Below are 22,463 nucleotides of genomic sequence, written 5' to 3'. Positions count from 1 at the left end.
AGATTAGCTCTCTCTTATTTCCCTAAAGAAGAGTGGTATCCTGTGTGTTTCTTCTGCTTTTCTCAGCACACAGATCCAGGTAGTCTCTGCCAGTAATGAGCCCCTTGCCCGTGCTTCCTGTGGCACAGAGGGATTTCGGAATTCCAAGAAGGGCACAGGCATCGCAGCACAGACAGCAGGCATAGCCGCAGCAGCGGTAAGTGTGTGTTCCTTCGGCTTCCCTCTGTAGCGTGTGTTTGCTTTCTGCATAGCTCATCACTGAGTGGAGAATCCTCATTATACTACCCATTCAGAAGCAAGGGTTTGTCATGGCAGCTTAGATGCCCTGACATTGGGGCACTGGTTTGAAAAGGTTTTATGTGAAAGGCTCCTCTTTTTTCTTTCTCTCAGCTTCATTAGAGGTGAAGCCCCTGTTCGTTCATTCTAGGATGTAAAAGCCAAGATACCAAAAGCTTGAGAACCAAAGACCCCTCAATTTAAAAACCATTAGCCAGGTGTGGTGGCACCTGCCTGTAGTTCCAGCTACTTGGGAGGCTGAGGCTGGATGGCTTGAGCCCAAGAGCTTGAGGCTGCAGTGAGCTATGATCTCACCACTGCACCAAAGCCTGGGCAACAGAGAGACCCTATCTCCAAAAAAATTTAAAAATAGGCCGGGCACGGTGGCTCACAGTTGTAATCCCAGCACTTTGGGAGGCCAAGGCAGGCAAAGAGATCAAGACCATCCTGGCCAACATGGTGAAACCCCGTCTCTACTAAAAATGGAAAAATTAGCTGGATGTGGTGGTGCGCGCCTGTAGTCCCAGGTACGCAGGAAGCTGAGGCAGGAGAATCACTTGAACCCGGGAAGTGGAGGTTGTAGTGAGTCGAGATCACACCACTGTACTCCAGCCTGGCGACAGAGTGAGACTCCATCTCAAGAAAAAAAATAAAAATAAAGACCCATGGTTTGGGGTTGGGGGAGATACGATAGTCTCTTTGGAGAGGATATAGTATCGTGAGGACTCATACGATACCAGTTCCAGTATGAACTGTTGTAGACCTTTTTTAGAAGCAAATCGGCAAGGTGCTGCTATTGGTATAGTTATTGAGCATCTACATGTGCCAGACACTTTACATTTATTATCTTGAATCTTCAGAGACCCTCAGAATTATCCACATTTTCATAAGCCATTTGAGATTCAGAGTGTGTGACTTGCCCAGAGCCATGCACCGATTCAGTTCACTCATCGGAACCCAGATTGGTCTGAGACCAAAGCCTGCACAATTTCTGCTATAGCACAGGCCTTACAAATGTTCAGACTGCCAAACCAGATGTGTTTCCTGAAGGAAAACCTTGACCTTCAAACAAGGCAAGGCACCCCAAAATACTGATTGCATGTACTATCATCAAAAATCAAAATGCTGTAAATGCCCAACCATGGACAGATCATATACTATGAAAAGAAGTACGTCAGTGTTCACAGTGGCTTCTGCATGGTGGGTCATGAGTGAGTTCTGTGTATTTTCCCTTTTTGTAATGAACTGCCTTTATTATCAAGAAAGAAAATTTCAACTCTAACTACTTAGAGATTTTAAACAATACTTTTGAAGTGGGTATTTAGGTTCAGCCTTGAAGCCTAGGGTGTTGCCTCATGGTCTGAAATTCTGCATGTGCCCAGCTGAGAAAAACCTGAGCAACATTTAGAAATCTCCATTAGGTGGCAGTGCTGTCCTAGGCTAAACAGATCACAGTCACGTGAATTCTGCAACCTGCCAAATTCTGTGTTCTCTGCTGGCGCTTGTCCTCCACTATAGCCATCTGCCCTTTGCCTCCCTGTTTACTTCTCTGGGTGCCCTTTCCCTGAGCTCATACCCCTCCTTGCTCTAGGAGGCAGTAACAAGAGATTTGGATGCAGTAGTTCTCTCTCCGGGGCACTAACCACTCATTGCTTCTCTCCAGAAAGCTACACAAAAAGGTGTGACCCATATCCGAGTTGTGGTGAAAGGCCTGGGGCCAGGACGCTTGGTAAGCTACAGTGATTTCCATAGTGTGTGTGCCTCCTAGTAAGTGAGAATCTGGGGCTTGAGAGCAGAGTACAGAGAGATTAGAAAACACCCTTTAGTGGATTTCCATGTTTGCTTGAAGTTCCCATCGGTGGTTTATATAATCGACTAAGCCCCTCAGAGCAAGCCTAGATCACTTAGTATAATTCATCAGACACTCACTGAGTGCCTGCTGTGTGCCATAGACTGGGAATTTGAAGGTGGTTCCTGGGGGAACTGTCACAAACAAATCCCTCAGGACAGACTGGTGAGTGCCGTGGTAAGCATGTGCCAGAGTGCTGGGAGCCCATCAGGGGATCCCGTACCTAGCAAGGATAATCTTTCCTGATGATCATTAGCACAGATAATCTTTAGCTTCCTCAAAGAGGTGACATCTCTCTGACTTTGCAGGAATAATGAGGTATTAGGGAGGTGGAGGCACAGTGGGTGGTGGGGGACATTGCAGGCAGAGAAAACTGCCGAAGTAAGCCACAGAAGTATGATACCCAAGGTGTGCCAAGATCTACAGGAAGTCTTTGTTCAGACTGTAAAGCACAACGTGGAAAGTGGTGGGTATGATTTGAGAGGGGGACAGTGAAAACCTGGCTAAAGGGTTTGGGTGGAGACGTTTGTGAGAGTAGAATAGGATTGGGATTATAGGTATCAAAGCCAGTGGGCATGTCACCCCTCCCTTCCCTTCTCTACCGCACCCTATCCCTCTCCGAACCCTGCCTAGAGACACTGGATCATCATTTCTGGGACCATGCCATTCTACTTTTCTTTCTGCTCCTTCCAGTCTGCCATCCACGGACTGACCATGGGGGGCCTGGAAGTGATCTCAATCACAGACAACACCCCAATCCCGCACAACGGCTGCCGCCCCAGGAAGGCTCGGAGGCTGTGATGGGAAGGAAGCTTGCACTTGGACCTGACCTCAAGCCTCAGCTCCAGTGGGACCTTGTAAAATGCTCCCTGTCAGAGCTCTCTCCAGCATATGCTTGTTAGAGGTCCTTCAAACAGTAAGGGAGAGCATTGCCTCCTTACACAGTGGCCTTTGCTTGCATCTCCAGCTGGAGATGGGTGTGCCCAGAAGTAAGCTTTGCATCTCTTACAAGAGGGGAGCTACAGGGGCAGCCGTGGCCTAGACCCAACCTGTGCTCAGAGAAAATAAATATCTGTACCATCTGTCATAATTTTGAGATTTTTGTTTCAGAGTTACATAATTCCTACTTCCTCCTGAAAAAGAGAGTGTGATTTGAGGTGAGACCTTGGATGAAAGGGTTAAAATGTAAATGTGAGTTGCTGTTTACCAGACACCTTTGGTTTCAGATATTTCTTATCTAGCCCCTTACCCCAGATTTCTAGAGCTAATCCTAGTAACTTTTCTTATTAATGACTTGTAATGTGGCCCAGATTGAGAGCTTTTTGCCACCTACCTCTGGATTCTGATAGATTTCACCATTATGGGCATGTTTAAAGTTAGCCCTAAACACAGGATTTTCTACAAGTGGGTCAGACTCCCCACATTAAAGTGGCATTCGTTTACACTCCATGGGCTTCAGCAGTCCCAGCACTAACGAGAGAGTGCCCTAAAAGCGGGGAGGGTAGAGTTGTGTAAAACATGATTCTTGGCCAGGAGCAGTGGCTCACACCTGTAACCCCAGCACTTTGGGAGGCCAAGGCGGATGAATCACTTGAGTCCAGTTTGAGACCAGCCTGGGCAACATAGTGAAACCCCATCTCTACCAAAAATACAAAAATTAACCAGGCATAGTGGCGTGTGCCTGTAATTCCAGCTACTCTGGAGGCTGAGGCATGAAAATCGCTTGAACCCAGTAGGGGGAGGCTGCAGTGAGCTGACATCGTGCCACTGCACTCAAGCCCAGGTGACAGCGAGACTGTCTCAAAAAAAAAAAAAAAAAAAAAAAACTGATGATTCTCTAGAAAATAGGGTGGATGGCAGGATGGGCTTGAGTAGAGCCCAAATCTAGAAGTGCAGAAAGCAAGTTGATAAGGAACCTGGGTAGTGCTGGCAGTGGGGCGCAACTCAGCACCCCCAGGCAGGACTGACTGCTCCTCTGTTGGGGCTCTAGAGTTCCTGGATACGGCACAGAAGCCAAAGGTGGGGGCTCTAGAGACACGACCAGAGAGGCCCCTCTTCCACAGGCAGAGAAGACCAAAGGTAAGAGTATCACCAGAAGCTGAGAAGGAGTGGTCAAGTACGCAAAAGCACTGTTCCTCCCAGATGAGTGCAGGAAGGGCCTGCTGACCAGAAGGGGAAGGCACTGTGGGGTTTTACTTCTGTGTCCAGCCAGCTAAGCACTGTGATCTGCCTAAACTCAGTATAGGAAAAGACACAGATGCCCCTTAAATAGGCAAGAGGCTGTGTTAGGGCAAAGAAAGGAGGAAGATCATGAACCAAGACCTGAATTTAGAAGGAAAAATGCCTCCCTACTGCCTTCTCTTTAATCTTTAGCAGGACCTGTGAAGGTCATCTTGTGACCAGTGACCAAAGAAGCCCAACCGAAGGCTTCTTGGATCAAAGCCACTGTCGGAAGGAATTAGACTGTTTCACCGCAAAACTACGTATAAATACAATGCATAAAAACATGGTGCATTTGAAGATCGCACTTTGTGCCGGGCACGGTGGCTCACGCCTGTAATCCCGGCACTTTGGAAGGCCGAGGCGGGTGGATCACGAGGTCAGGAGTTTAAGACCAGCCTGGCCAACATGGTGAAACCCCATCTCTACTAAAAATACAAAAATTAGCTGGGCATGGTGCCTATAATCCCAGTTACTTGGGAGGCTGAGGCAGGAGAATCGCTTAAACCCAGAAGGCGGAGGTTGCAGTGAGCCAAGACTGCGCCACTGCACTCCAGCCTGGCGACAGAGCGAGACTCCATCTCAAAAAAAATTAAAAAATAAAACTTACACTTTGTGATTTGATATGGTTTGGTGGACAGAGGGCCCATAGCAATCAGACAGTTCATCAGTCAGGGCCTGAGCAGGAAACAGCTCACAAGATTTAAGAGAAAAGCTCAATGAAAGCTCTTTGCAGAGGCATGGGCAAGGTTCAGGAAATAAGGTGGAGTACAAAGTAGCTGCCACCCTAGGCTAGAAGAGGCAGGGGAAGAACAGTTCCTAGAACCTGGCAGGAGCTGCCACAGCAGCAGATTGCAGCTCTGCCAAAACCGTGGCCCGAGGGAGAGGGAAGAAATGCCTGACTGTTCCTACCCTATAGTCCCTTGCTGGGGTCTCCCTTGGCTGATCCCAAAAGGAAGGGAACTCAGTGTTGTGGTACTTGGAGGCTCAGCCTCCCAGGCTGCAGAGTGATCTGGAGGGGCACCTGGAGGATAGCAAGCACAGGAGTCTTCTGTGGCTCCTAAAAGTCCTCCATACACCATAGGTTTTTATTTTGGTTTTGGTTTTTGAGTCTCGCTCTGTCACCCAGGCTGGATTGCAGTGGTACAACCATGGCTCACTGCAGTCTCAAACTTCTGGGCTCAAGCGATCCTCCAGCTTCAGCCTCCTGAGTATCTGGGACTACAGGCACATGCTACCACACCCAGATAATTTTTGTATTTTTTATAGAGACAATGTCTTGCCATGTCACCTAGGCTGGTCTTGAACTCCTGGTCTCAAGCAATCCTCCCACCTCAGTCTCCCAAAGTGCTGGGATAACAGGCGTGAGCCACTGCACCTGATCTACACACCATTGTTTCAAAAATGTTATTTTACTCACAAGAGGGCTTTGGAAAGGAAGATCCTGCCCAGCAGAGCCTACATGCGCAGACAGGACAGAGGACCCTTAAGGATCAATGGTCTTGGGCCCAGAAATGGATGTCTGGCGCAACCCCGGGAGCAACAAGGGAGGCCACCTTGTTGACTATGCACTGGAAAATGCATGTTCCTTTATTGTAAGCTCTCGGTGCACAGTGTTGTTTCCAGGCTCTGAGTGGCCAATAAAGCTGGTGCTGTCTTAAACTGTACTGTCTCTTAATCATTTGTCTTGGCCTCTAAAAGACTGACCCTCCCACCCCTGTGAGAGACAACGTCACCTTCACCGAAGGCTGACCAATCTAGGCGGTGATTATTTACCTAACATGCCGGACTGCCCTGTCCCTGCTGCTGCAGCCCCTCTCAGCAGCAGGTCTCTCCTTCCTGAGGAAACAGGTGGAACGTGTGCTTGCATTTCCCACAGGTGGAAAGATGCAAAGCCCAGCATGTGGGTCCCAAGTATTTGTGCAAGCAGGGTGTTGGCATCAGCTTGTGTGACACACTTTGTTGTCTTCTGGCAGCACAGCCTCAGATTATTGCTATGGGTGCATCTGCAGTTTTGCTTCTGAAGCTGGCTACACAGGACTGGCTACATAAGGAAAGCCTATCCTACACCAGCAAAAAAAAACGCAATTTCTTTCCTTTCAGCATAGACGTGATGTTTTCACATCTTTCTGCCAAGGCTATCACCTGACACCGAGATGTACGGTCACTGCCAAAATAAGCCTGTTTACCACTAGAGTCCCTGAATGCTAGCAGAATTTCACTGGCACCTTGGGAGAAAGCATTTCCCAACTGTATTTGCCTGCAACCTGGCTCTGACATGTCTCTTTAAAAAGAAAAAAAAAATGCATATATACCTTACTGCTGGGCTTTATTCTTTTTCTCTACTCATTTTCTCCTGTTCTGGAAAGACACATTGCTTTTTAAATCTGGGTACTATCAGCCCAAGGTGATGAAGCTATCTCTTGCCAAAGCAGAAATTATCCAATCACCAAATTAAGCCAACATGGGCTAGCCACAAACATGGAGGCCGGGCACTGGGAGAACGGAGCTGGAGCTGTCCATACTCTGGAGCTCACACTCTGAGGAGGCAGGACAGGTATGTGGCTGAGTTAGAATGGAGTTCCATAAAAGGAGGCACAAATGGTATTGGCGTTGGAGTGAAAGACCCATCCCCTCAGCTTCAGGGCCGGAAGGGAAGTCTTTGTGGAGGAGAAGGCGTACAAGAGGAACCATGGGCGAATGAGCATCCTCAGGAGCTCAGAACACAAGCAAGCCTGAGGGGTGAGAGGTCAGGTTCCCGGTTCCCACTGAGTTGGCATGGTGGGTCATGCAGTTTGAACTGGATAGGGAGACTGGATGGAGAGAATAGCTTACCAGAGGATTACAGGGAAAGGAAGGGGTCATTAAAACTTGCAGTCAGGCCAGGCACAGTGGCTCACATCTGTGATCCCAACACTTTGGGAGGCTGAGGCAGGCGGATCACCTGAGGTTGAGAGTTTGAGACCAACCTGACCAACATGGAGAAAACCCATCTCTACTAAAAATACAAAAAATTAGCCAGTCATGGTGGTGGGCACCTGTAATCCCAGCTACTCGGGAGGCTGAGGCAGGAGAATCGCTTGAACCGAGGAGGCAGAGGTTGCAGTAAGCTGAGATCAAGCCATTGCACTCCAGCCTGGGCAACAAGAGTGAAACTGGGTCTCAAAAACAAAACAAAACAAACAAACAAAAAAAAAACAAAAACTTGCAGTCACACCAAGGATAAAGAGCAGACTCCACAGATGGGATGGACAAAGGGAGGTGGGTGTGTAGACAGCTGCGGTCAACAGGAACTTCAGAGTTAGAGATTCAAGAGAGAGCTCATTCACAGGAGAGGAAGTGAGGCACATGGGTGTCTAAAATAGTCGAACTATAAGTCACTGAGGTTTAAGTCAAGTAATTATGTGGACAAAGAAACTTACCTTGATGCTGAAGCCTGGAAGAGCATGTCAGGGAAAAGGATAGAGAAGTCTATGAGGTTCAAAGTCCTCAAACAAAGTGGAGTGGCCCATAGTGTAGGAAGCAGACCAGGAGTTCAGGAAGGTGGAAGTAATAGATTGTACACACTTCAGAAGAGCAGGGCTGTCAAATGGGGGTGATGGAACAATATCCCTGGAGGGGCTGAGGAGGTGGGAGCATGCTGACACCTATCCCTGTCCACTGGGTGGGAGGTAGGGAGGGCGTGCACAGTGCTGGGGAAATGAAGGTGATGAGACGCTGTGTCTCCTCAGTAGACTGAAGGTGTAGGGACCATGGCGGGAAGGGAGGGGCGATGAAAGTGCAGCAGCCGTGGACACAAGATGCCCAGAGCGTGGAGAATCAGAAGAGCCTCTGGGGGCCGGAGCCCCACAGGAGCCAGAAACTGGATTGGAATCTGTCTAATACCCATCATCTACTCTGCTTCCACCCTGACTTTATAACAGAAGAATTTCAAAAGCTCAAAAACTGTGAAATGATGTTTAATCTTACTAGTCATCAAGGACATAGAAGCTGAATGCCTTAGCATCATTCCCCAAATGCAGAGATGCCAATCAATGCATAGTGGGACGAGACAACCCAGGAAAACTGTACAGAGTAAGGAAAAGAAGATGGCCAAGATCATAAATGCAAGCAGGAGAGACTGTGAAGGAGGCAGGACAGAGGGCTTAGTCAGAGTGCAGGTTGCTGTCCAGAAGTCTGATAGGAACTCTACCAGATGAGGTGCCCCTTAGGTTTAGCCACGTGGAGGTCATGATTCACCAAAGGGAGGAGGGTCAGAGACAGTGGGAGGTGAAGAAACAGAGGTTGGGCCAAGGGTGCTGAATTTTCTGGTTAAGGCTGTCTCGTGGTGATGGAGAATAAATGGGATCAGCAGTTTGCCCTGCACCATGATGAATCAAGTCAGAGTATGCAGAGGAGACGAGAAGAGGCTTAGAGCCATGGAGAAGCAGACCTCAGCCAGATGGCTATCTCCCCTCTGAGGGAGACAGCAGTGTGGGACCCCAGGGACAGGCATGCCCACTGTAAATTGGGAACAGCAGTGTCTGATGTGAGCAACGTGAGCACCGACAATGGAAACAAAATGTCCTTGGAATCAGTACACAGGGAACGTTTTGTGTTCTTTCCAACATTCTACACCAATTGTTCTGAAACAAAAGAGCGTGTGCTCTCTCTCAGCTCTTACTGGGGGAAGGTAAATACCTAGAGCCTCTTCAGAGGGAAATTTGGCAATATCTGTCAACACAAGATGCGAAGACCTGTGGCTTCATAATTCCCTTCTAGGAATGTACCACATAGAGACAGCAAGGTCCACTAGAACTGCTTGCCCAACAGAAATGCCCTATATCTTCCTTGCCAGAATGGTAGCCACTAGTCCCACATGGCTCTTAAAATGTGACCAGGAACTGCGTTTTAAATTCTATTTAATTTGAATTAATTTGCTTTGAAATAGCCACATGTGGCCAGTGAGTATGGGACCACAAAGCTATGGATATTCTTTCCAATGTGTACCAAGTATGCAAAGATATTTTTGAAGGTACTGTAAAAGATTGGAACCTAAATGTCCATCAATAGGGGACTAGTTAAATTATAATACAGTACATCCGTATAATGGAATGTTAGCCCTGAAACACGCCAAGATGCTTGCTAAGTGAAAAACGAGTGGGGGCAGAACATAGTGCATAGTATAGTTGCTAATTTTTGTAGAAAAGGAGTAAAGATGTGTACATACATGTTTGTGTATGCATTGAGTATCTGGAAAGACATACCCCAAACTGGCAGTGTGCTCAGCTCCAGGGCGGGAAACTGGGTGACAGAGTAGCAGGTGGAAAGCAGACTCAACTCTTTACCTTCTTCATCTTTAGAGGTAGGTGCCATATTGATGTTACTTATTCAGATTAATTAATGAACCAATTAAAAATCAAGAACTGTTTTTCAAAAAATGTATAGACGCTGCAGTCAGGCATTACATAAACCATCTGCTGAAATGTGCACATACTTTTTTTAGTATATATTTGGACACACATGGACCCTGTAATACTCCCCATCTCCATTGTTGGTCCAGTATTTGGGGGAAGACATCTGATTTGGCTCTCAAATTTGTTCTCGTAATTAATCTGGCTTCTCCCCGCTGCCCACCCAGGTTCAAATCAAACTATGCACATGCTCCCAAATTAGCATCACAAGTCTTGCCAGAAAAGTCAGCCTCAGTGTCATTATTGCTTGGCCGGGAGGAGGAGGCAGAGAGAGCAGGGTGATCTGTTTCCATAGTGCCCTGTGGCAGCTTAACCACCTAGGATTTGCGTAATCCCCTTGAACTAAAAAGAAATGTCAACTGAGGGGCAGCGTGGTGTCACAGGGGGCCCTGGCTGGGAGGACACCTGTTGTCTAGACCCAGCTTGAGAACAGACTCAGCATGCAGGCTGTCAGGCCACACTCCCTCCCCAACACCAGATCTCAGTTTCTCCCTCAGGACCATGAGGGGGTTGAGTGGGACGCAGCTCCAGCATCTAAGGAGCCTATAGCTCCTTCGTGGCTGGAAAGAAAGCCTGGATCCTGACTCACTAAGCTGCTCTGAGGGAGAGCCTCAGGGATACTACACAAGCCAGATTCTATGCCCCTGGAAATCCAATTAGTTCTCCCCTGGACTCTAGGCCAGGCCTGCTCCCTGCCCATGGCCCCCACCTGCCGCCCTACTCGGTTGCCCATTCCTTCTACCCTGCTGGGCTGAGAAGAGCTTAGGCTTTGGAGTCACAAAGACTAGGGTTTGAATCTCAGCTCTACTGTGTGACCTTGGAGAAATGGCTGCATCTCTCTGAGCCTCAGCTACTCCCACTCCACAGGACTGGCAGGGGGATTTGTAAGGCAACGGTGTACTCTGCTCGGGCACAGCGAGTGTCATCCAGGCTGGCCCTGCCTTTCCTGCCCTGCCCTCCCGATCCTCACACTGCTAAGGTGGCAGCTTCCATCCTCACAGGGCCTTGGCTGATTCTTTGGGGCCCTGGTGGGGAGCACAGTGGTGAATGCAGATGCATGGCCATCTTGTTGCTGCTGTTATAATTATTAATTATTTTCAAATATTTTTCCTGTAATTTTAATCAGAAAAGCTATGGGAGCCAATCACCCATCTTCCTACTTCCTTAAATTCATCCAACTGTAGATAAAGCCCAATTGTTCAAAAAAAAATTGCAGCCAAAAATGAAATGAAATGAAAACGCCAAATGATTGGGAAGTCTATCCCTCGAGTCTTTCTTCCCTCCCTCCTTCCTCAAGCATCTATCAACACTCAGATTCAGGATGTCTAAGCCCTGGTAACTGGCCTGAGCAGCCTAGGAGGCTAGCTGGGGAGACAAATTCGGAAAAAGTCCATTGTGACACCACCTGGTGCCACCACAGAACAGGGACACCTGTGAGTGAGTGAGAGAGACAGAGAGCGCCCTAGAGTGTGTGTGTGTGATGGTGGTGATGAGAAGATGAATCAAGGAACACTTCCTAGAGGAGGTGACACAAGCTCAAAATCAGAGTAAGAGTTAGGAGGCAACTATGGGTTATGAGGGGTGATGGGGGGAGTTTGCAGCAAAGAAGATGGCATGAACAAAGGGTAGAGTGCAAGCGATCCCCCTTCCTCGACCTCCCAAAGTACTGGGATTACAGGTATGAGCCACCAGGCCCAGCCTTAAATTAAAGATCTTGAAAGCCAGGCACAGTGGTGCATGCCTGTAGTCCCAGCTGCTCAGGAGGCCAACACAGGAGAATCACTTGAGCCCAGAAGTTCGAGTACAGCCTGGGCAACATAGCATGACCCCCATCTCTTAAAAAAAAAAATAAAAAGAAATATGAGGGCTCTTGAGATGGGGAGATTATCCTGGATGATCTGGTGGGCCCTAAATGCAGTCACAGGTATCCTTGTAAAATGGAGCCAGAAGATTTGACTACACAGACAGAAGAAGAAAGGCCATGTGACCACAGAGGCAGAGACTGGAGATATTCAGCCATAGGCCAAGAAATGCCAGCATCCACCAGAAGCTGGAAGGGGCAAGAACAGATTCTTCCTGAAACTGTGATGGTTCGTTGCCCGATGTGCACAAGCAAGTCAATATGCCAAGACACCAGGTTGCAGTAGAGAAAGGAGTTTAATCGTAGGGTCACTGAATGAGAAGATAAGAGGAAACCTTAAATCCATCTACCCAAGGAGTTTGGGGCTAGGGTTTTTAAGAGTCTTGGAGTGGGCCAAAGTGTGGAGATCATTGATGGGTGGAAGAGTGCAGGGTGAAGTCATGGGACAAGGAGATGAAACAGCTGAATTCTCATGCCGATCCCATTTCTGTGTAGGGGTCTTCAAACTGGTTCCTGGAATTCATGGCCTGGAAAATATCTTAAGCCATCTTTACACAAAAACTCTATGATTCTAATGTCAGAGATCCTGTCTATAGGAACAACGTGGATGCAATCAATTGTTAAATAGTCTCAGGATCCTAATGTCAGAAATCCTATCTGTAGAAACGATGGGGATGCAAATGGTCAGTAACCAGTGCTACATGACTTTTAGCAACAAGGAAGAGGGCCAAAGTGCATCCTGATAAATGCTTAATTCTAACTATATTTCTGTCCAGAACTGGGCGGGCAATTTTTGTCAACCCTGTACAGATGGTTTCATTCCCTAGAGCCTCTGAAGGAAGCACAGCCCTGCTGCCAACTTGATTTTGGCCCAATGATACTGATTTGGGACTTCTGGCCTCCAGAACTGTGACAGAACAAATGTCTGTGGTTTTAGGCACCCAGCCTGTGGTCATTTATCACAGCAGCCACAGGAATCTAATAGAGGAAGGAGAGAATGCTGGAGAAGTCAGTGGGGATGTAGAGAAGTTGGGGGCGGTGGATATAGAAGAGGAAAATGGGCAAGGCTGGGGTGACTGCAGGTGGGATGAGAGAGGGAGGGACAACCAGGCATCTGGTGGCCTCGTAACATCAGAAGGGCCCTACACTACTGGGGCACCAGGAGGGCCCTCTGCAGGCTGTAAGCAGTGGGAGCCCCTGAAAGGTTTTAACAGGGCTGTGCCGTGGTCAGAGTGTGTTTTAGAAAGAGCAGGCTGGGGTCTGGGTCACTGGATGGAGGAACTAAAGGCACCTGGAGTCAGGGAGACCCACAGGAGGTCATGGCTGGGATCCAGGTGAGAGATGAGTCTGGCAGAAAACAGCCGCAAGCAGGATTGCAGGCAGGGCAGATTCTAGGGAGGTTTGGGAGGCTGTCTTAGTCCCTTTTGTGCTGCTGTAATGGAATACCACAGACTGGGTAACTTCTTACAGTTCTAAAGGCTGTGAATTCAAGTTTGAGGGACGAAATCTGATGAGGGCCTTTGTGCTGTGTCATCCCATGGAGGAAGGCAGAAGGGCAAGAAAGGTGATATGAGAGAGAGAGAGAGAGAGAGCATGAGAGAGAAAGAGAAAGGGCATGTGAGAGAAAGAGAGCACAAGAAAAAGAGAGAGAAAGAATGCAAGGGCAAAATTGGATTTTCTAACAATCTACTCCATGACCTAATCACTTCTTAATGGCCTCACCCTTTAATACTGTCACAATGGCAATTCAATCTCAACATGAGTTTTGGAGGGACATCCAAACCACGGCAGAGGCAAAGGTGCCATTTCCGGGTGGAGGAGGGGTGAGAAGCACAGAGGTGGCTGCAGGGGCGCCACCAGCAGAGCCTGTGTGGGCCCTGTCTCAGGGATGGGACTCGCCTGGGCCTGATCCTGGGCCCTCTGAAAGCCAGGGGGGAAGCCTCAGTGCATTGCAAGGACCCCTCTCCAGCCCCCTCAGCTGTGCCAGCCGGGCTGCCTCTGGGAAAGGACACACAGGGGATCCTGGTGGTCTTGTCCCTGGGAGCAGGCAAAAGCACATTTTGTGTCCTGTTGGGAGTGGGATAATTGGGGCATTAACGGAAATGCATTTCTCACCTATTTTCTGTCTGATTGAAAAGAACTTTGCAGTCATTTAGAGCTCTTACACCCTCTCTAATCAGAGCTCACTTCGCTCAGACAGAGGCAGAAAACTGGGTCACACGTGGACTCCAAAGCCTCCCAGGATGCGACAAACCAAAAGTGCAGCATCCCCCACCTCCTCTGCTCCCTGCCACACAAGGACATAACCACCCTATCCCAACCCCTCAGTGAGTACAGACTCAGTAGCGGGCTGAACTTGGAGTACTGACAAGATATGCTTTATTTTTCTCCCATCACTGCCTCCAATCAGCTTCCTCACATCACCCTTTCTAGACTCCTGAAGCTCCATCTCAGGGAGACTCCATGGCTTTCTGGTATTTTTTCTTCTTTTAGTAGGGACAGGGTTTTTCCATGTTGGCCAGGCTGGTCTCGAATTCCTGACCTCAAATGATCCACCTGCCTTGGCCTCCCAAAGTGCTGGGATTACAGGGGTGAGCCACCACTGCGCCTGACCTGGTTACTTTTAATTCCAAGAATAAATCCCATTTGATAGTTATGACTCTTCTTCAGGGACCTAAAAGTCCAGTCAAGTCTATAATAAAACCTCAATCTCACCACCCACGTGAGGCTTCCCCTCCTCATCTTCAGGCTCTTCCAGGTCTGGGATCGCAGAAGATGGAACTGGGGAGAACTCACGTTGTTTTGCTCAGCAGGTGCTATATGTGGGGCTCTCTTGGCCAACCCTGGCAGTCACACCTCCTTTACTCCAGGGGGATTCTTTCAAGGGCCCTAGAGTGAGCTCTTTGGAGACTTGCCCCACCCATCCATCCATGCAGAGACCTCTGCCCCAGGCTCTTCTGAGGGGGATATGGAGTTGTACTGCCTCAGACCTCCTCATGGAAGCACCTATCGCCCAGCTACCAGGAGCACTGTCAGCCCCAGGGACAGCCCAGGCCACACCCTTCCAATGGCATGTCCACCAACAGGGGACATCCCTGACACTTTTGGCTCCAACTGAACCCCCCAGGGGCCTGCAGCACAACTCACCTTCTTCCTCCGCCTGATCCCGCTTCCTCCTCTTCTTCCCACAGGCATTGATCCTGGGGTACTTCCCTAATCTCCAACACAGAGCTGTCTCCAGGTCGGCTCCTTGGAGAACCCAAACACAACCCCTTCCCTGACAAGCCTGAACCCAAATACAACCCCTTCCCTGACAAGCCTGAGCACTCTGCACTGCCTCTCCTCACCTATCTCAGCTCCTGCCCTGTGGCCCACCCCATCCAGCCTCCTACTGGGGGGACCCCTGAGCCCCATTAGGTGAGAGGGGTACCAGCAATGTTGGCGCAAGCCCAGCTCCCTTCACAGTACCCACTGAGCTGCAGGAGCGTCGGGGGTCACCAGTTGCTGGCAGCATAACTTACCTGGCCATTGCCCCTCTCTCTTTGCCCTACCATACAGGCTGCTCCTCCAGCCTTCCACTTCCAGGCGTCTCCTGGAGGAAGCATGAAGAAGCATGCTCCACTATCTACCTGCACAGTGATGCCCCAACCAAGTCACATGAGTCACCATCAGCGCTTTGCTCCCAAGAACTCTCTTGTTAAAGTCTGCTTTAGAGTGGCATGGAGTAGGCTCACAGGTTTTCTGCAGCGCAGCAAGCCTCCAGCCAGATCATGAGACACCATCCTGCACTTGTGACAGGCTCCACACTCTACAAGCCAGCTGCCCATCGCTTGACTTCCAAGCAGGGGAAAGCAGCTGTGGCTGTATATGGTGTCTCACTAGTTGTGCTTGCACAAGAATTGGAAGAAGAGCAGCAGAGACCATCCTCATGCCCCACCCCCACCCCCTGCCCTTGGTTTGTTGGGGTTTTTTCTACTTTTTAGTAAAGCATTTGCTTACTCCCCACGCTTTGGTTGGGGAGATGGTGGATTTTTCCATAGCAACTTTATGGCTGTTGAGAGGTGGCTGTGACAGTGGCCATGACAACCTCTCCATTGGGGTCAAGGAGCTGAAGGTCACCCACCCCCACAATCCCTCCCAAAGCCCTGTCTCCCTGATGGGGACCAAGGTAGCAGCAACCTAGGGCATCTGCAGGGACACTCTGGACCCTTCCAAGGATATGTAAACACCTAATATCTGGTAACAAATCCTTTTCCACCTGAAATAGCCAGGGTGGTTTCTGTTTCCTGCAACCGAGAGCCTGACTGGCGCAATACACCTTTTCCAATTTCTAATCTCTTACTTGGCCTGGAATGGCTGACCACTGTTGGATTCATTTTGCTGTCCTTTATTAAGTCCTGTCTGAGATGATTAGCCCTTCTCTTACCAGCCCTTCTCATCCTCGGCTGTTCACATGAATTCCTAGGGACCCTTGTGAAAATGCAGGTGCTGGTTCAGTGGGCCCTGGCTGGGGCCTGAAAGTCTGCACCTCTAGCAAGTTCCAGGAAAGGCCTTTGCAGTAACCCTACCCTGGACGTGCTGAAAAGCACAGCTTTAGACTGTCGACCCTGTCTCAGCCTCCAGGAGTGCACAGTGAGTTGGCTCCTAACTGCACACAGAGCTGGCTGGGCAGTGAGAACACGGGCCACCTGCCTTCTCTGCACCTTGTGACTGAAGGAGAAGTCCAGCCTCCCAGGCAGAAGGCAGCAGTGCTTCCTAGGTGGGCTTGTGATTCCTTGAAGGACCAGCACCTCAGGAGCACCGAGGAGCACAGCAGTCATTGTGCTGGGGGTGGAGATGGACAGGGACCAGGCAGGAAAGGAAGTCCTCTGAGGGTGGCAGCTGCTGGGCTAGGCCTTCTGTGGCAACAAGTGGGCAGAAGGCATGGCGTGAGTGATGTGGAGAAGGCAAAGAAATGCACTGGCTGTGTTCCAGGAGCCAGGAAACAGCCCTCCTGAGTGATCCGGGCAGGATGGGGTGGAGTCAGTGCAGGTGCAGGCTAAGGAGAAGGACTGGAAACAGGGCTGAGGCCAGGCAGTGAAGGGCCTGCAGAGGAGGCTGGGGCATGCCTAAGGGTCCTGAGCAGGGCTGTGATCAGAAGCATGGCAACACTTGGAGAATGGAGAGTGGACAGCAGTGAGATGGTGGCCTGGAGAGAGTGGCCTGAGGGACAGAGGCACAGAATAAAAGGGCTCCGAGTTCACGTGTCCTCCCACCGGCCTAGCAATGGGAGCCAGGCCTCATGGGCCTTATTAACTGTATTTTATAAACTGATCCATTCACTCAGCCAGCTTTTGTGTTTTTTCAAAAGTTACGGCACTAAATATGGCAAAAGAAAAGAATACGTTATCTATTTATTTAGATTATGCCATAAACTTGTGCCTTTGCAGGGCACATTGAAAGTATCCAGCATGGCACTCAATATGTGTGTTGAATGTGTCAAATGAATGAGTGAATTTATAAAACTAGAGCAAGTTGCCATGGGTGGGGGTCTTCCAGGTTGCTCTGGTCATAGGCTGTGGGGTTGGCAGCCTGTTCCTGTGGGTCCACCCTCTCTACTCTGACACACCCAGCTCAGGTTTAGTGAAGTGGTCACTGATCACTAGAAATATATAGATCTTCTTATTGAATGTCTAATAAACAGCTCAACCCACATGGCAAAACTGCAACTCTTGGTTTTCATCCCATCCCCAGAAAATCCTTCCTCTGACCCAGTCCTACCTAAGGTAACCACTCACTCAGTTCAGGCCAACAGGCTTTGCAGTCATTGACTCCTTTTCCTTACCCCTGTGCTGAGCTCATTGACTGGTCCAGTTGGCCCAACCTCCAAAATATAACCCAATCTGACCGCTTCTCACCATTTCTCCTGCCATCACCCTACTCTTGCCTGGCCCTTTGCCTTGGCCTCCTAACCACCTTATCCTCCAAGCACAGCCCCATTTTGCCCCCAACATCCAGAGTGATTTTTTTTTTTTTTTTTTTTTGAGACAGAGTCTCCCTCTGTCACCCAGGCTGGAGTGCAGTGGTGCGATCTCGGCTCACTGCAACCTCTGCCTCCCAGGTTCAAGACATTCTCATGCCTCAGCCTCCCAAGTAGCTGGGATTACAGGTGCATGCCACCACGCCTGGCTAGGCTTTTTTGTATTTTTAGTGGAGATGAGGTTTCACCATGTTGGCCAGGCTGGTATCAAACTCCTGACTCAAGCGATCCACCTACCTCACAGTGTTATTTTTAAAGCACAAGTCAGATCATGTCACTCGTTTATTAGTTTTCTGATGTTCTTTGTCTTTGGCTAGAATGTAACTCTATGAAGGCAGGATTTGTGGTTTTGTTGTAGCTGGGGCCTAGGAAAGTGCTGGGTAGGTGCTAAATGTGTGTTGAGGGCCTCACTGAAGAGGACAGTCTACGGCGGTGGCTGGAGTGGGGGCCTCACCTCTAACCATGTCAGTTGCCCAGAGCTGTCCTGACCCACCCCACAATGCAGAGGAGCAAACGCCCAGCTCCAGATTCAGCCATGTTCCAGAAAATGGCATGGCAACACTGGCGTGGATTACAAAATGTGATTTTTAAGATGGTTTTCTAGAATGTTTCTGGAGAACCATCCCAAAATGATAAGTGAACTCTGAATTAACAACAAGATGAATGACTAAAATGATATATGGGGTGGATTCTACAGTGTTATCTAGAACCCAAAACATTAACCAGGGTCTGATTCTGAAAGGACCATAGTGGTATCTCCAAAATGTGACAAAAGCATTTAGAAAAGAAGGGATATTTTTTCTTTTCAAAAAATAGGTGCTTAATAAATATGCATTGAATAAACTGCTTATATAATATAAAAGAAAAGAAAATGTGTCCCACAGGTCATTCTGAGACATACTAGAATGGCTCCAGAAGCGGTATTCTGAAAAGGGGTCACTAAGAAATCCTGGCATTCCGTCCACCTCAGGGGTTTACTATATATTCCTCTGACTCCAAATTATTCAAATATTTACTTTATTATTGTATTATTTTGAATGTATTGTTGAGAGGGGCATCTAATCCTTTGTGAAATGAGGCAGGAAACAGAAGGCAGACATAACAAATGGAATCAGAAGACTCAAATCATGGGGGATGCAGAAAACATGGAAGAAGCAGAATTGAGAGGAGGGGAGGAGAGAGATCACTCACTTCAGGTACCAACTACAGGCCCATTGTACTGGTTTACATCTTCCTTTCTAGAAGGGAGGTTAAAGGGGGTTCTCTAATTATTCATAAAATCTTTTGCTCTCCCAGCGCTTCAGATTAGGAGACACTTGCTGGGTGAACCGCCTGGCCATTGAGAGGTGGGAGATTCCAAGGCCTTAGTAATGGTTGTGTCTCATCCCACTGCCATGGGGATGGAGATTAGAAAGCCCTAAGCATCCAGGACTCAGAGTTGCGGGAAGGGCCAGGCAGAAGGGCCCACCGTGCGTCTCCACCAATGGTCCCTACGGTTGCTGGGTACACTTAATCCCACTGTCACCACACACTCACCACAGGGGTACACAGGCAGCTCTCCCCTGCAAACAGCAGCTGGTCAGGGCTGGGCTCCACGGCTGCCCATCTGCCACCCACTCTCCTAGATGCGAGGATGTCTCTAAGACAGGCCTTATGCCTCAGAGCATCTCATTCAGTTTCTTCTGGTTTGGATCTGTGGCTCAGATGGGGATTTTCCCTCCTTCCCACATGGCTGGCCACCTGCATGCAGTGTGAGTTCCAGATAAAACGTTTATCCTTCCCTACTCCATGCCCTTCCCCAGTGCCTCACGTAGCAGGGTAAAGATGACTGAGCCGCAAACTTGAAGTCTAAGTTTGAATTCTGGCTCCAGCTTTGTGACTTTCAGAAGGTTACTTAGTTTCTCTGTGCCTGAGTTCCTTATCTATAAGAAGAACACAGTAACAGTAGGCATTTCAGAGAGTTAAGTGGATCATAATTGACATACACAAAGAATTTTAGCACAGTGTCTGGTTCAAGTGCCCAAGAAGTGCTCACTGTTCTTAGCTCCCCTGCACTCCTCCTGGGTGGGGCTTGTAGACGCCTGCTTTAACTCAGTCAGGGCCTTCAGCTCATCTGTTTGCACTCTAAGGAGGCCCAAAGGAATAGCTTTAGAACCCTCTTCAGAAAGTGTCCTGAAAACTATGAATGGACCTTAAGAATCTAGTGGCAAGACTATAAAATGAAAGGCCTGCATGCTAATTGTGACCCTGTCAGTGACTCCCTTGTCCTTGTTCTCTTACTGGTTTCCCAGTCTATACAGTGGGAATCCTTTTGCCTAATTCTCATCACTCCAGTAGTAGAATAATTTTTTATGCTGTTTCCAGATGTCATCTGGAAAACTCAACTTTGGTACTAAAATACTAGTATCTGGGGGCCGCTGCCCTAGAAAAGGGAGCTCCCCCAGGCTATGTGTGTTGCACAGCTGGCTCCAGAAGTCTGGCACAGGTGGGCTGATTGGCAGAGCCTCAGTAGCAATGCCCCCGTGAGGGAGGCTGGCCTTTGCTTCCAGTTAGAACTCAGGAAGTGTAGGACTGCACAAACCCAGAAAGAGGTTCGAATGCTATGGGAACCAATCAAATGACAACGTCACTCAAAGGGTCCGAAAAGTAGAACCATGGGGGTGAGCCCACTGAAGTCACTGTATGGGCGAACCGAGGCCCTGGACTGGAAACTGCTGGGAGCCTCTGAATTAGTTGGCCTCGGAGACCCTGCAAGCACTGCTTCAGTGTGAGGTTGCAGTGTGAGACTGCCTGCGGTTCTGTGCTACCTACAGCACTGAGTGGCCACAGCCCAGCTGCTCTTTTGTATTTTCTGAAGAAGTTGTGGAAAGGACACAGCCTTCCACCATCTTCCTCTGCACTTCCACCCCCAAGCCAGACTCCTGTTGTTCTGTGGCTCACACAATATAAAATACACACACCTAGCAGGTGTCTGCAGGCTGAGACAGGCCAGAGTTGCCTGCACAGCAGGAGAACTGAGAGGTGGTAGCTTCCTATTTTCACTTCATCAGTAAGCAGCAGTTGGAATGGAAGCCAGACCAAGGGCTGTCATCTCCTATAGTCTCTCCAGAAATGGAAAAAGCTTGTCCTTTCTCACTATGGGTAGAATGACTTGAAAATGCCAAATTAACCCTTCACACATGCACTTGTGCCCACCCTGACTGAAGGAGAGGCTCTCTGGAGAGGGCAGCCTAGCCTGGCACTTGACAAGTGCTTTCTGTTGTGGATGGCTCACTACACATTAGACCCTGGCCAGACATGCAGTCTCTCATTTCATCCTCAACACAACACTCAGCAGTCAGTATTATGATGCCTATTTATAGATGAAGAAACTGAGGCTGAGATAATACAACAGGGTCAGATAGCTGAGGAAGCATGGAGTCAGAATTCTAGAGACCAAATCTTAGGCAACTCACCAGCCTCCCTCCCTTGGCGAGTGTGACGAATTCTGTCCCTCCGGCACTCTCCCTCTCTCGCTCCTACTCCCCTCCCCTCTGCTTCATCTGGGCATCAGGTCACAGAACTCCTCTGCCTCAGGTTTGCAGGGGTCCTCGCCTCCTTCACTATCCAACCTGACCCCAAAGACAGCATGTGCTCATGACAACAGCTCGGGCTTCAGAATCAGAGACTCAATTCAAATCCTGATTTTACATCCACCGTGTGTTATTTAGGGCAAGTCTCTGAGCCTCAATGTTCTCATCTGAAAACAGGAATATTATTGCCTCCTTCACAGAGCTGTCGTTTAGATTGGTGGAAATGTCTGACAACTCCCTAGGACAGGTGCCCAGAGAGGGCAGCAATGCAGGCACATGACAGTTCTCAACAGAAGCTTCAGAAGCAGAGACCACTCAAGCTCCAATCCTGACTCTTCCACTCAGTAACTGAGGGCTGGTAACTGAGCAGTCCAGAAATACCTCCTGGTTGACTTCACAGGGTTGCTGGGAGGATTTAAGCAGTTAATAGAGTGAGAACACCATGCTTGGCACACAGTTACTGCTCAAAACACTCCCCTGGGTGACTCAGCGGCTCCAGTTGCATGCTCTGCCTCTGGCTCCTCAAGCTTGACTTCCAGTCTCGAGGTCTGGCTCTCCAGGTTCATTACCTGCCTCTCCTATGCATGTTCCCACTGGGTATCTTCTCGTGAGCACCACAAATCGTGTCTGGCATCTTTCCTTCCCAACTGGCCTCTTCGTGGCTCCCCAGTCTTGGTTGGGCACCATCTTCCCCCACTTGCTAACTCACCCCTGACTCTGTCCTTCCCTTGGCCACCCATGTACAACTGCTCACTCTCTGTATCATGCCCATCCATCCCATCCTCCCCATCCCTTGGCCACTGCCAACCCACAAGCACTCCTGACCATCCACCCTGGGGCACAGGGCACTGAGACCTGGTCAGTGTAGAGGGGATGGTGCCCTGGGCTGGGACAGGACACATGCAATAGTGACCAGCAGACTGAGAGCTCCGTCTGAGAGGCAGCAGCTTGGACAGAAGCTGAGATCTCTGCCAGCCAGGTTGTCCAACAATAGCTGTCCCTGATTGAGCACTGAGTGTGCCAGCACTGTGCCAAGCCTCCGCTGATATTATCAAGTCCAGCTGCCAGTTATAAGAAGCTAGTGAGGGTGGGAGAAGCAGGAACAAAGTGGGCAGAGGAAGCAATAAGAACGCGGGCTGAATACAAACAGCAGGAGCCGAACCTAGGACAGTTTCTGCACCTCTGAAAGTCTGTTCCTCCCTTTCATCAGGTC

The 22,463-nt window shown here is 49.2% G+C and overlaps 3 protein-coding genes across 10 annotated transcripts in view; 2 read left to right on the top strand and 1 right to left on the bottom strand.

The window, feature by feature from the left end:
* Nucleotides 1–3,215, top strand: part of MRPS11 (mitochondrial ribosomal protein S11) — a 1,182,883-nt gene extending 1,179,668 nt beyond the window's left edge. For all 8 annotated transcript variants that reach the window (XM_050797703.1, XM_050797702.1, XM_050797704.1 and 5 more), the window contains exons 5-7: nt 67–196; nt 1,940–2,005; nt 2,819–3,215. In XM_050797703.1, the coding sequence (XP_050653660.1) occupies nt 67–196; nt 1,940–2,005; nt 2,819–2,926 (304 nt within the window). In that variant the 3' untranslated portion in view covers nt 2,927–3,215. The remainder of the gene's footprint in view (nt 1–66; nt 197–1,939; nt 2,006–2,818) is intronic.
* The window catches only part of MRPL46 (mitochondrial ribosomal protein L46), a 172,594-nt gene that overhangs the window by 15,422 nt on the left and 134,709 nt on the right, over nt 1–22,463 (bottom strand). The gene's annotated exons all lie outside the window — the stretch shown is intronic.
* Nucleotides 1–22,463, top strand: part of ISG20 (interferon stimulated exonuclease gene 20) — a 239,153-nt gene that overhangs the window by 82,552 nt on the left and 134,138 nt on the right. The gene's annotated exons all lie outside the window — the stretch shown is intronic.

This window comes from Macaca thibetana, chromosome 7 (genome assembly GCF_024542745.1).
Source record: "Macaca thibetana thibetana isolate TM-01 chromosome 7, ASM2454274v1, whole genome shotgun sequence".
Classification (NCBI taxonomy): domain Eukaryota; kingdom Metazoa; phylum Chordata; class Mammalia; order Primates; family Cercopithecidae; genus Macaca; species Macaca thibetana.
This window is presented reverse-complemented; position numbering and strand designations above follow the sequence as displayed.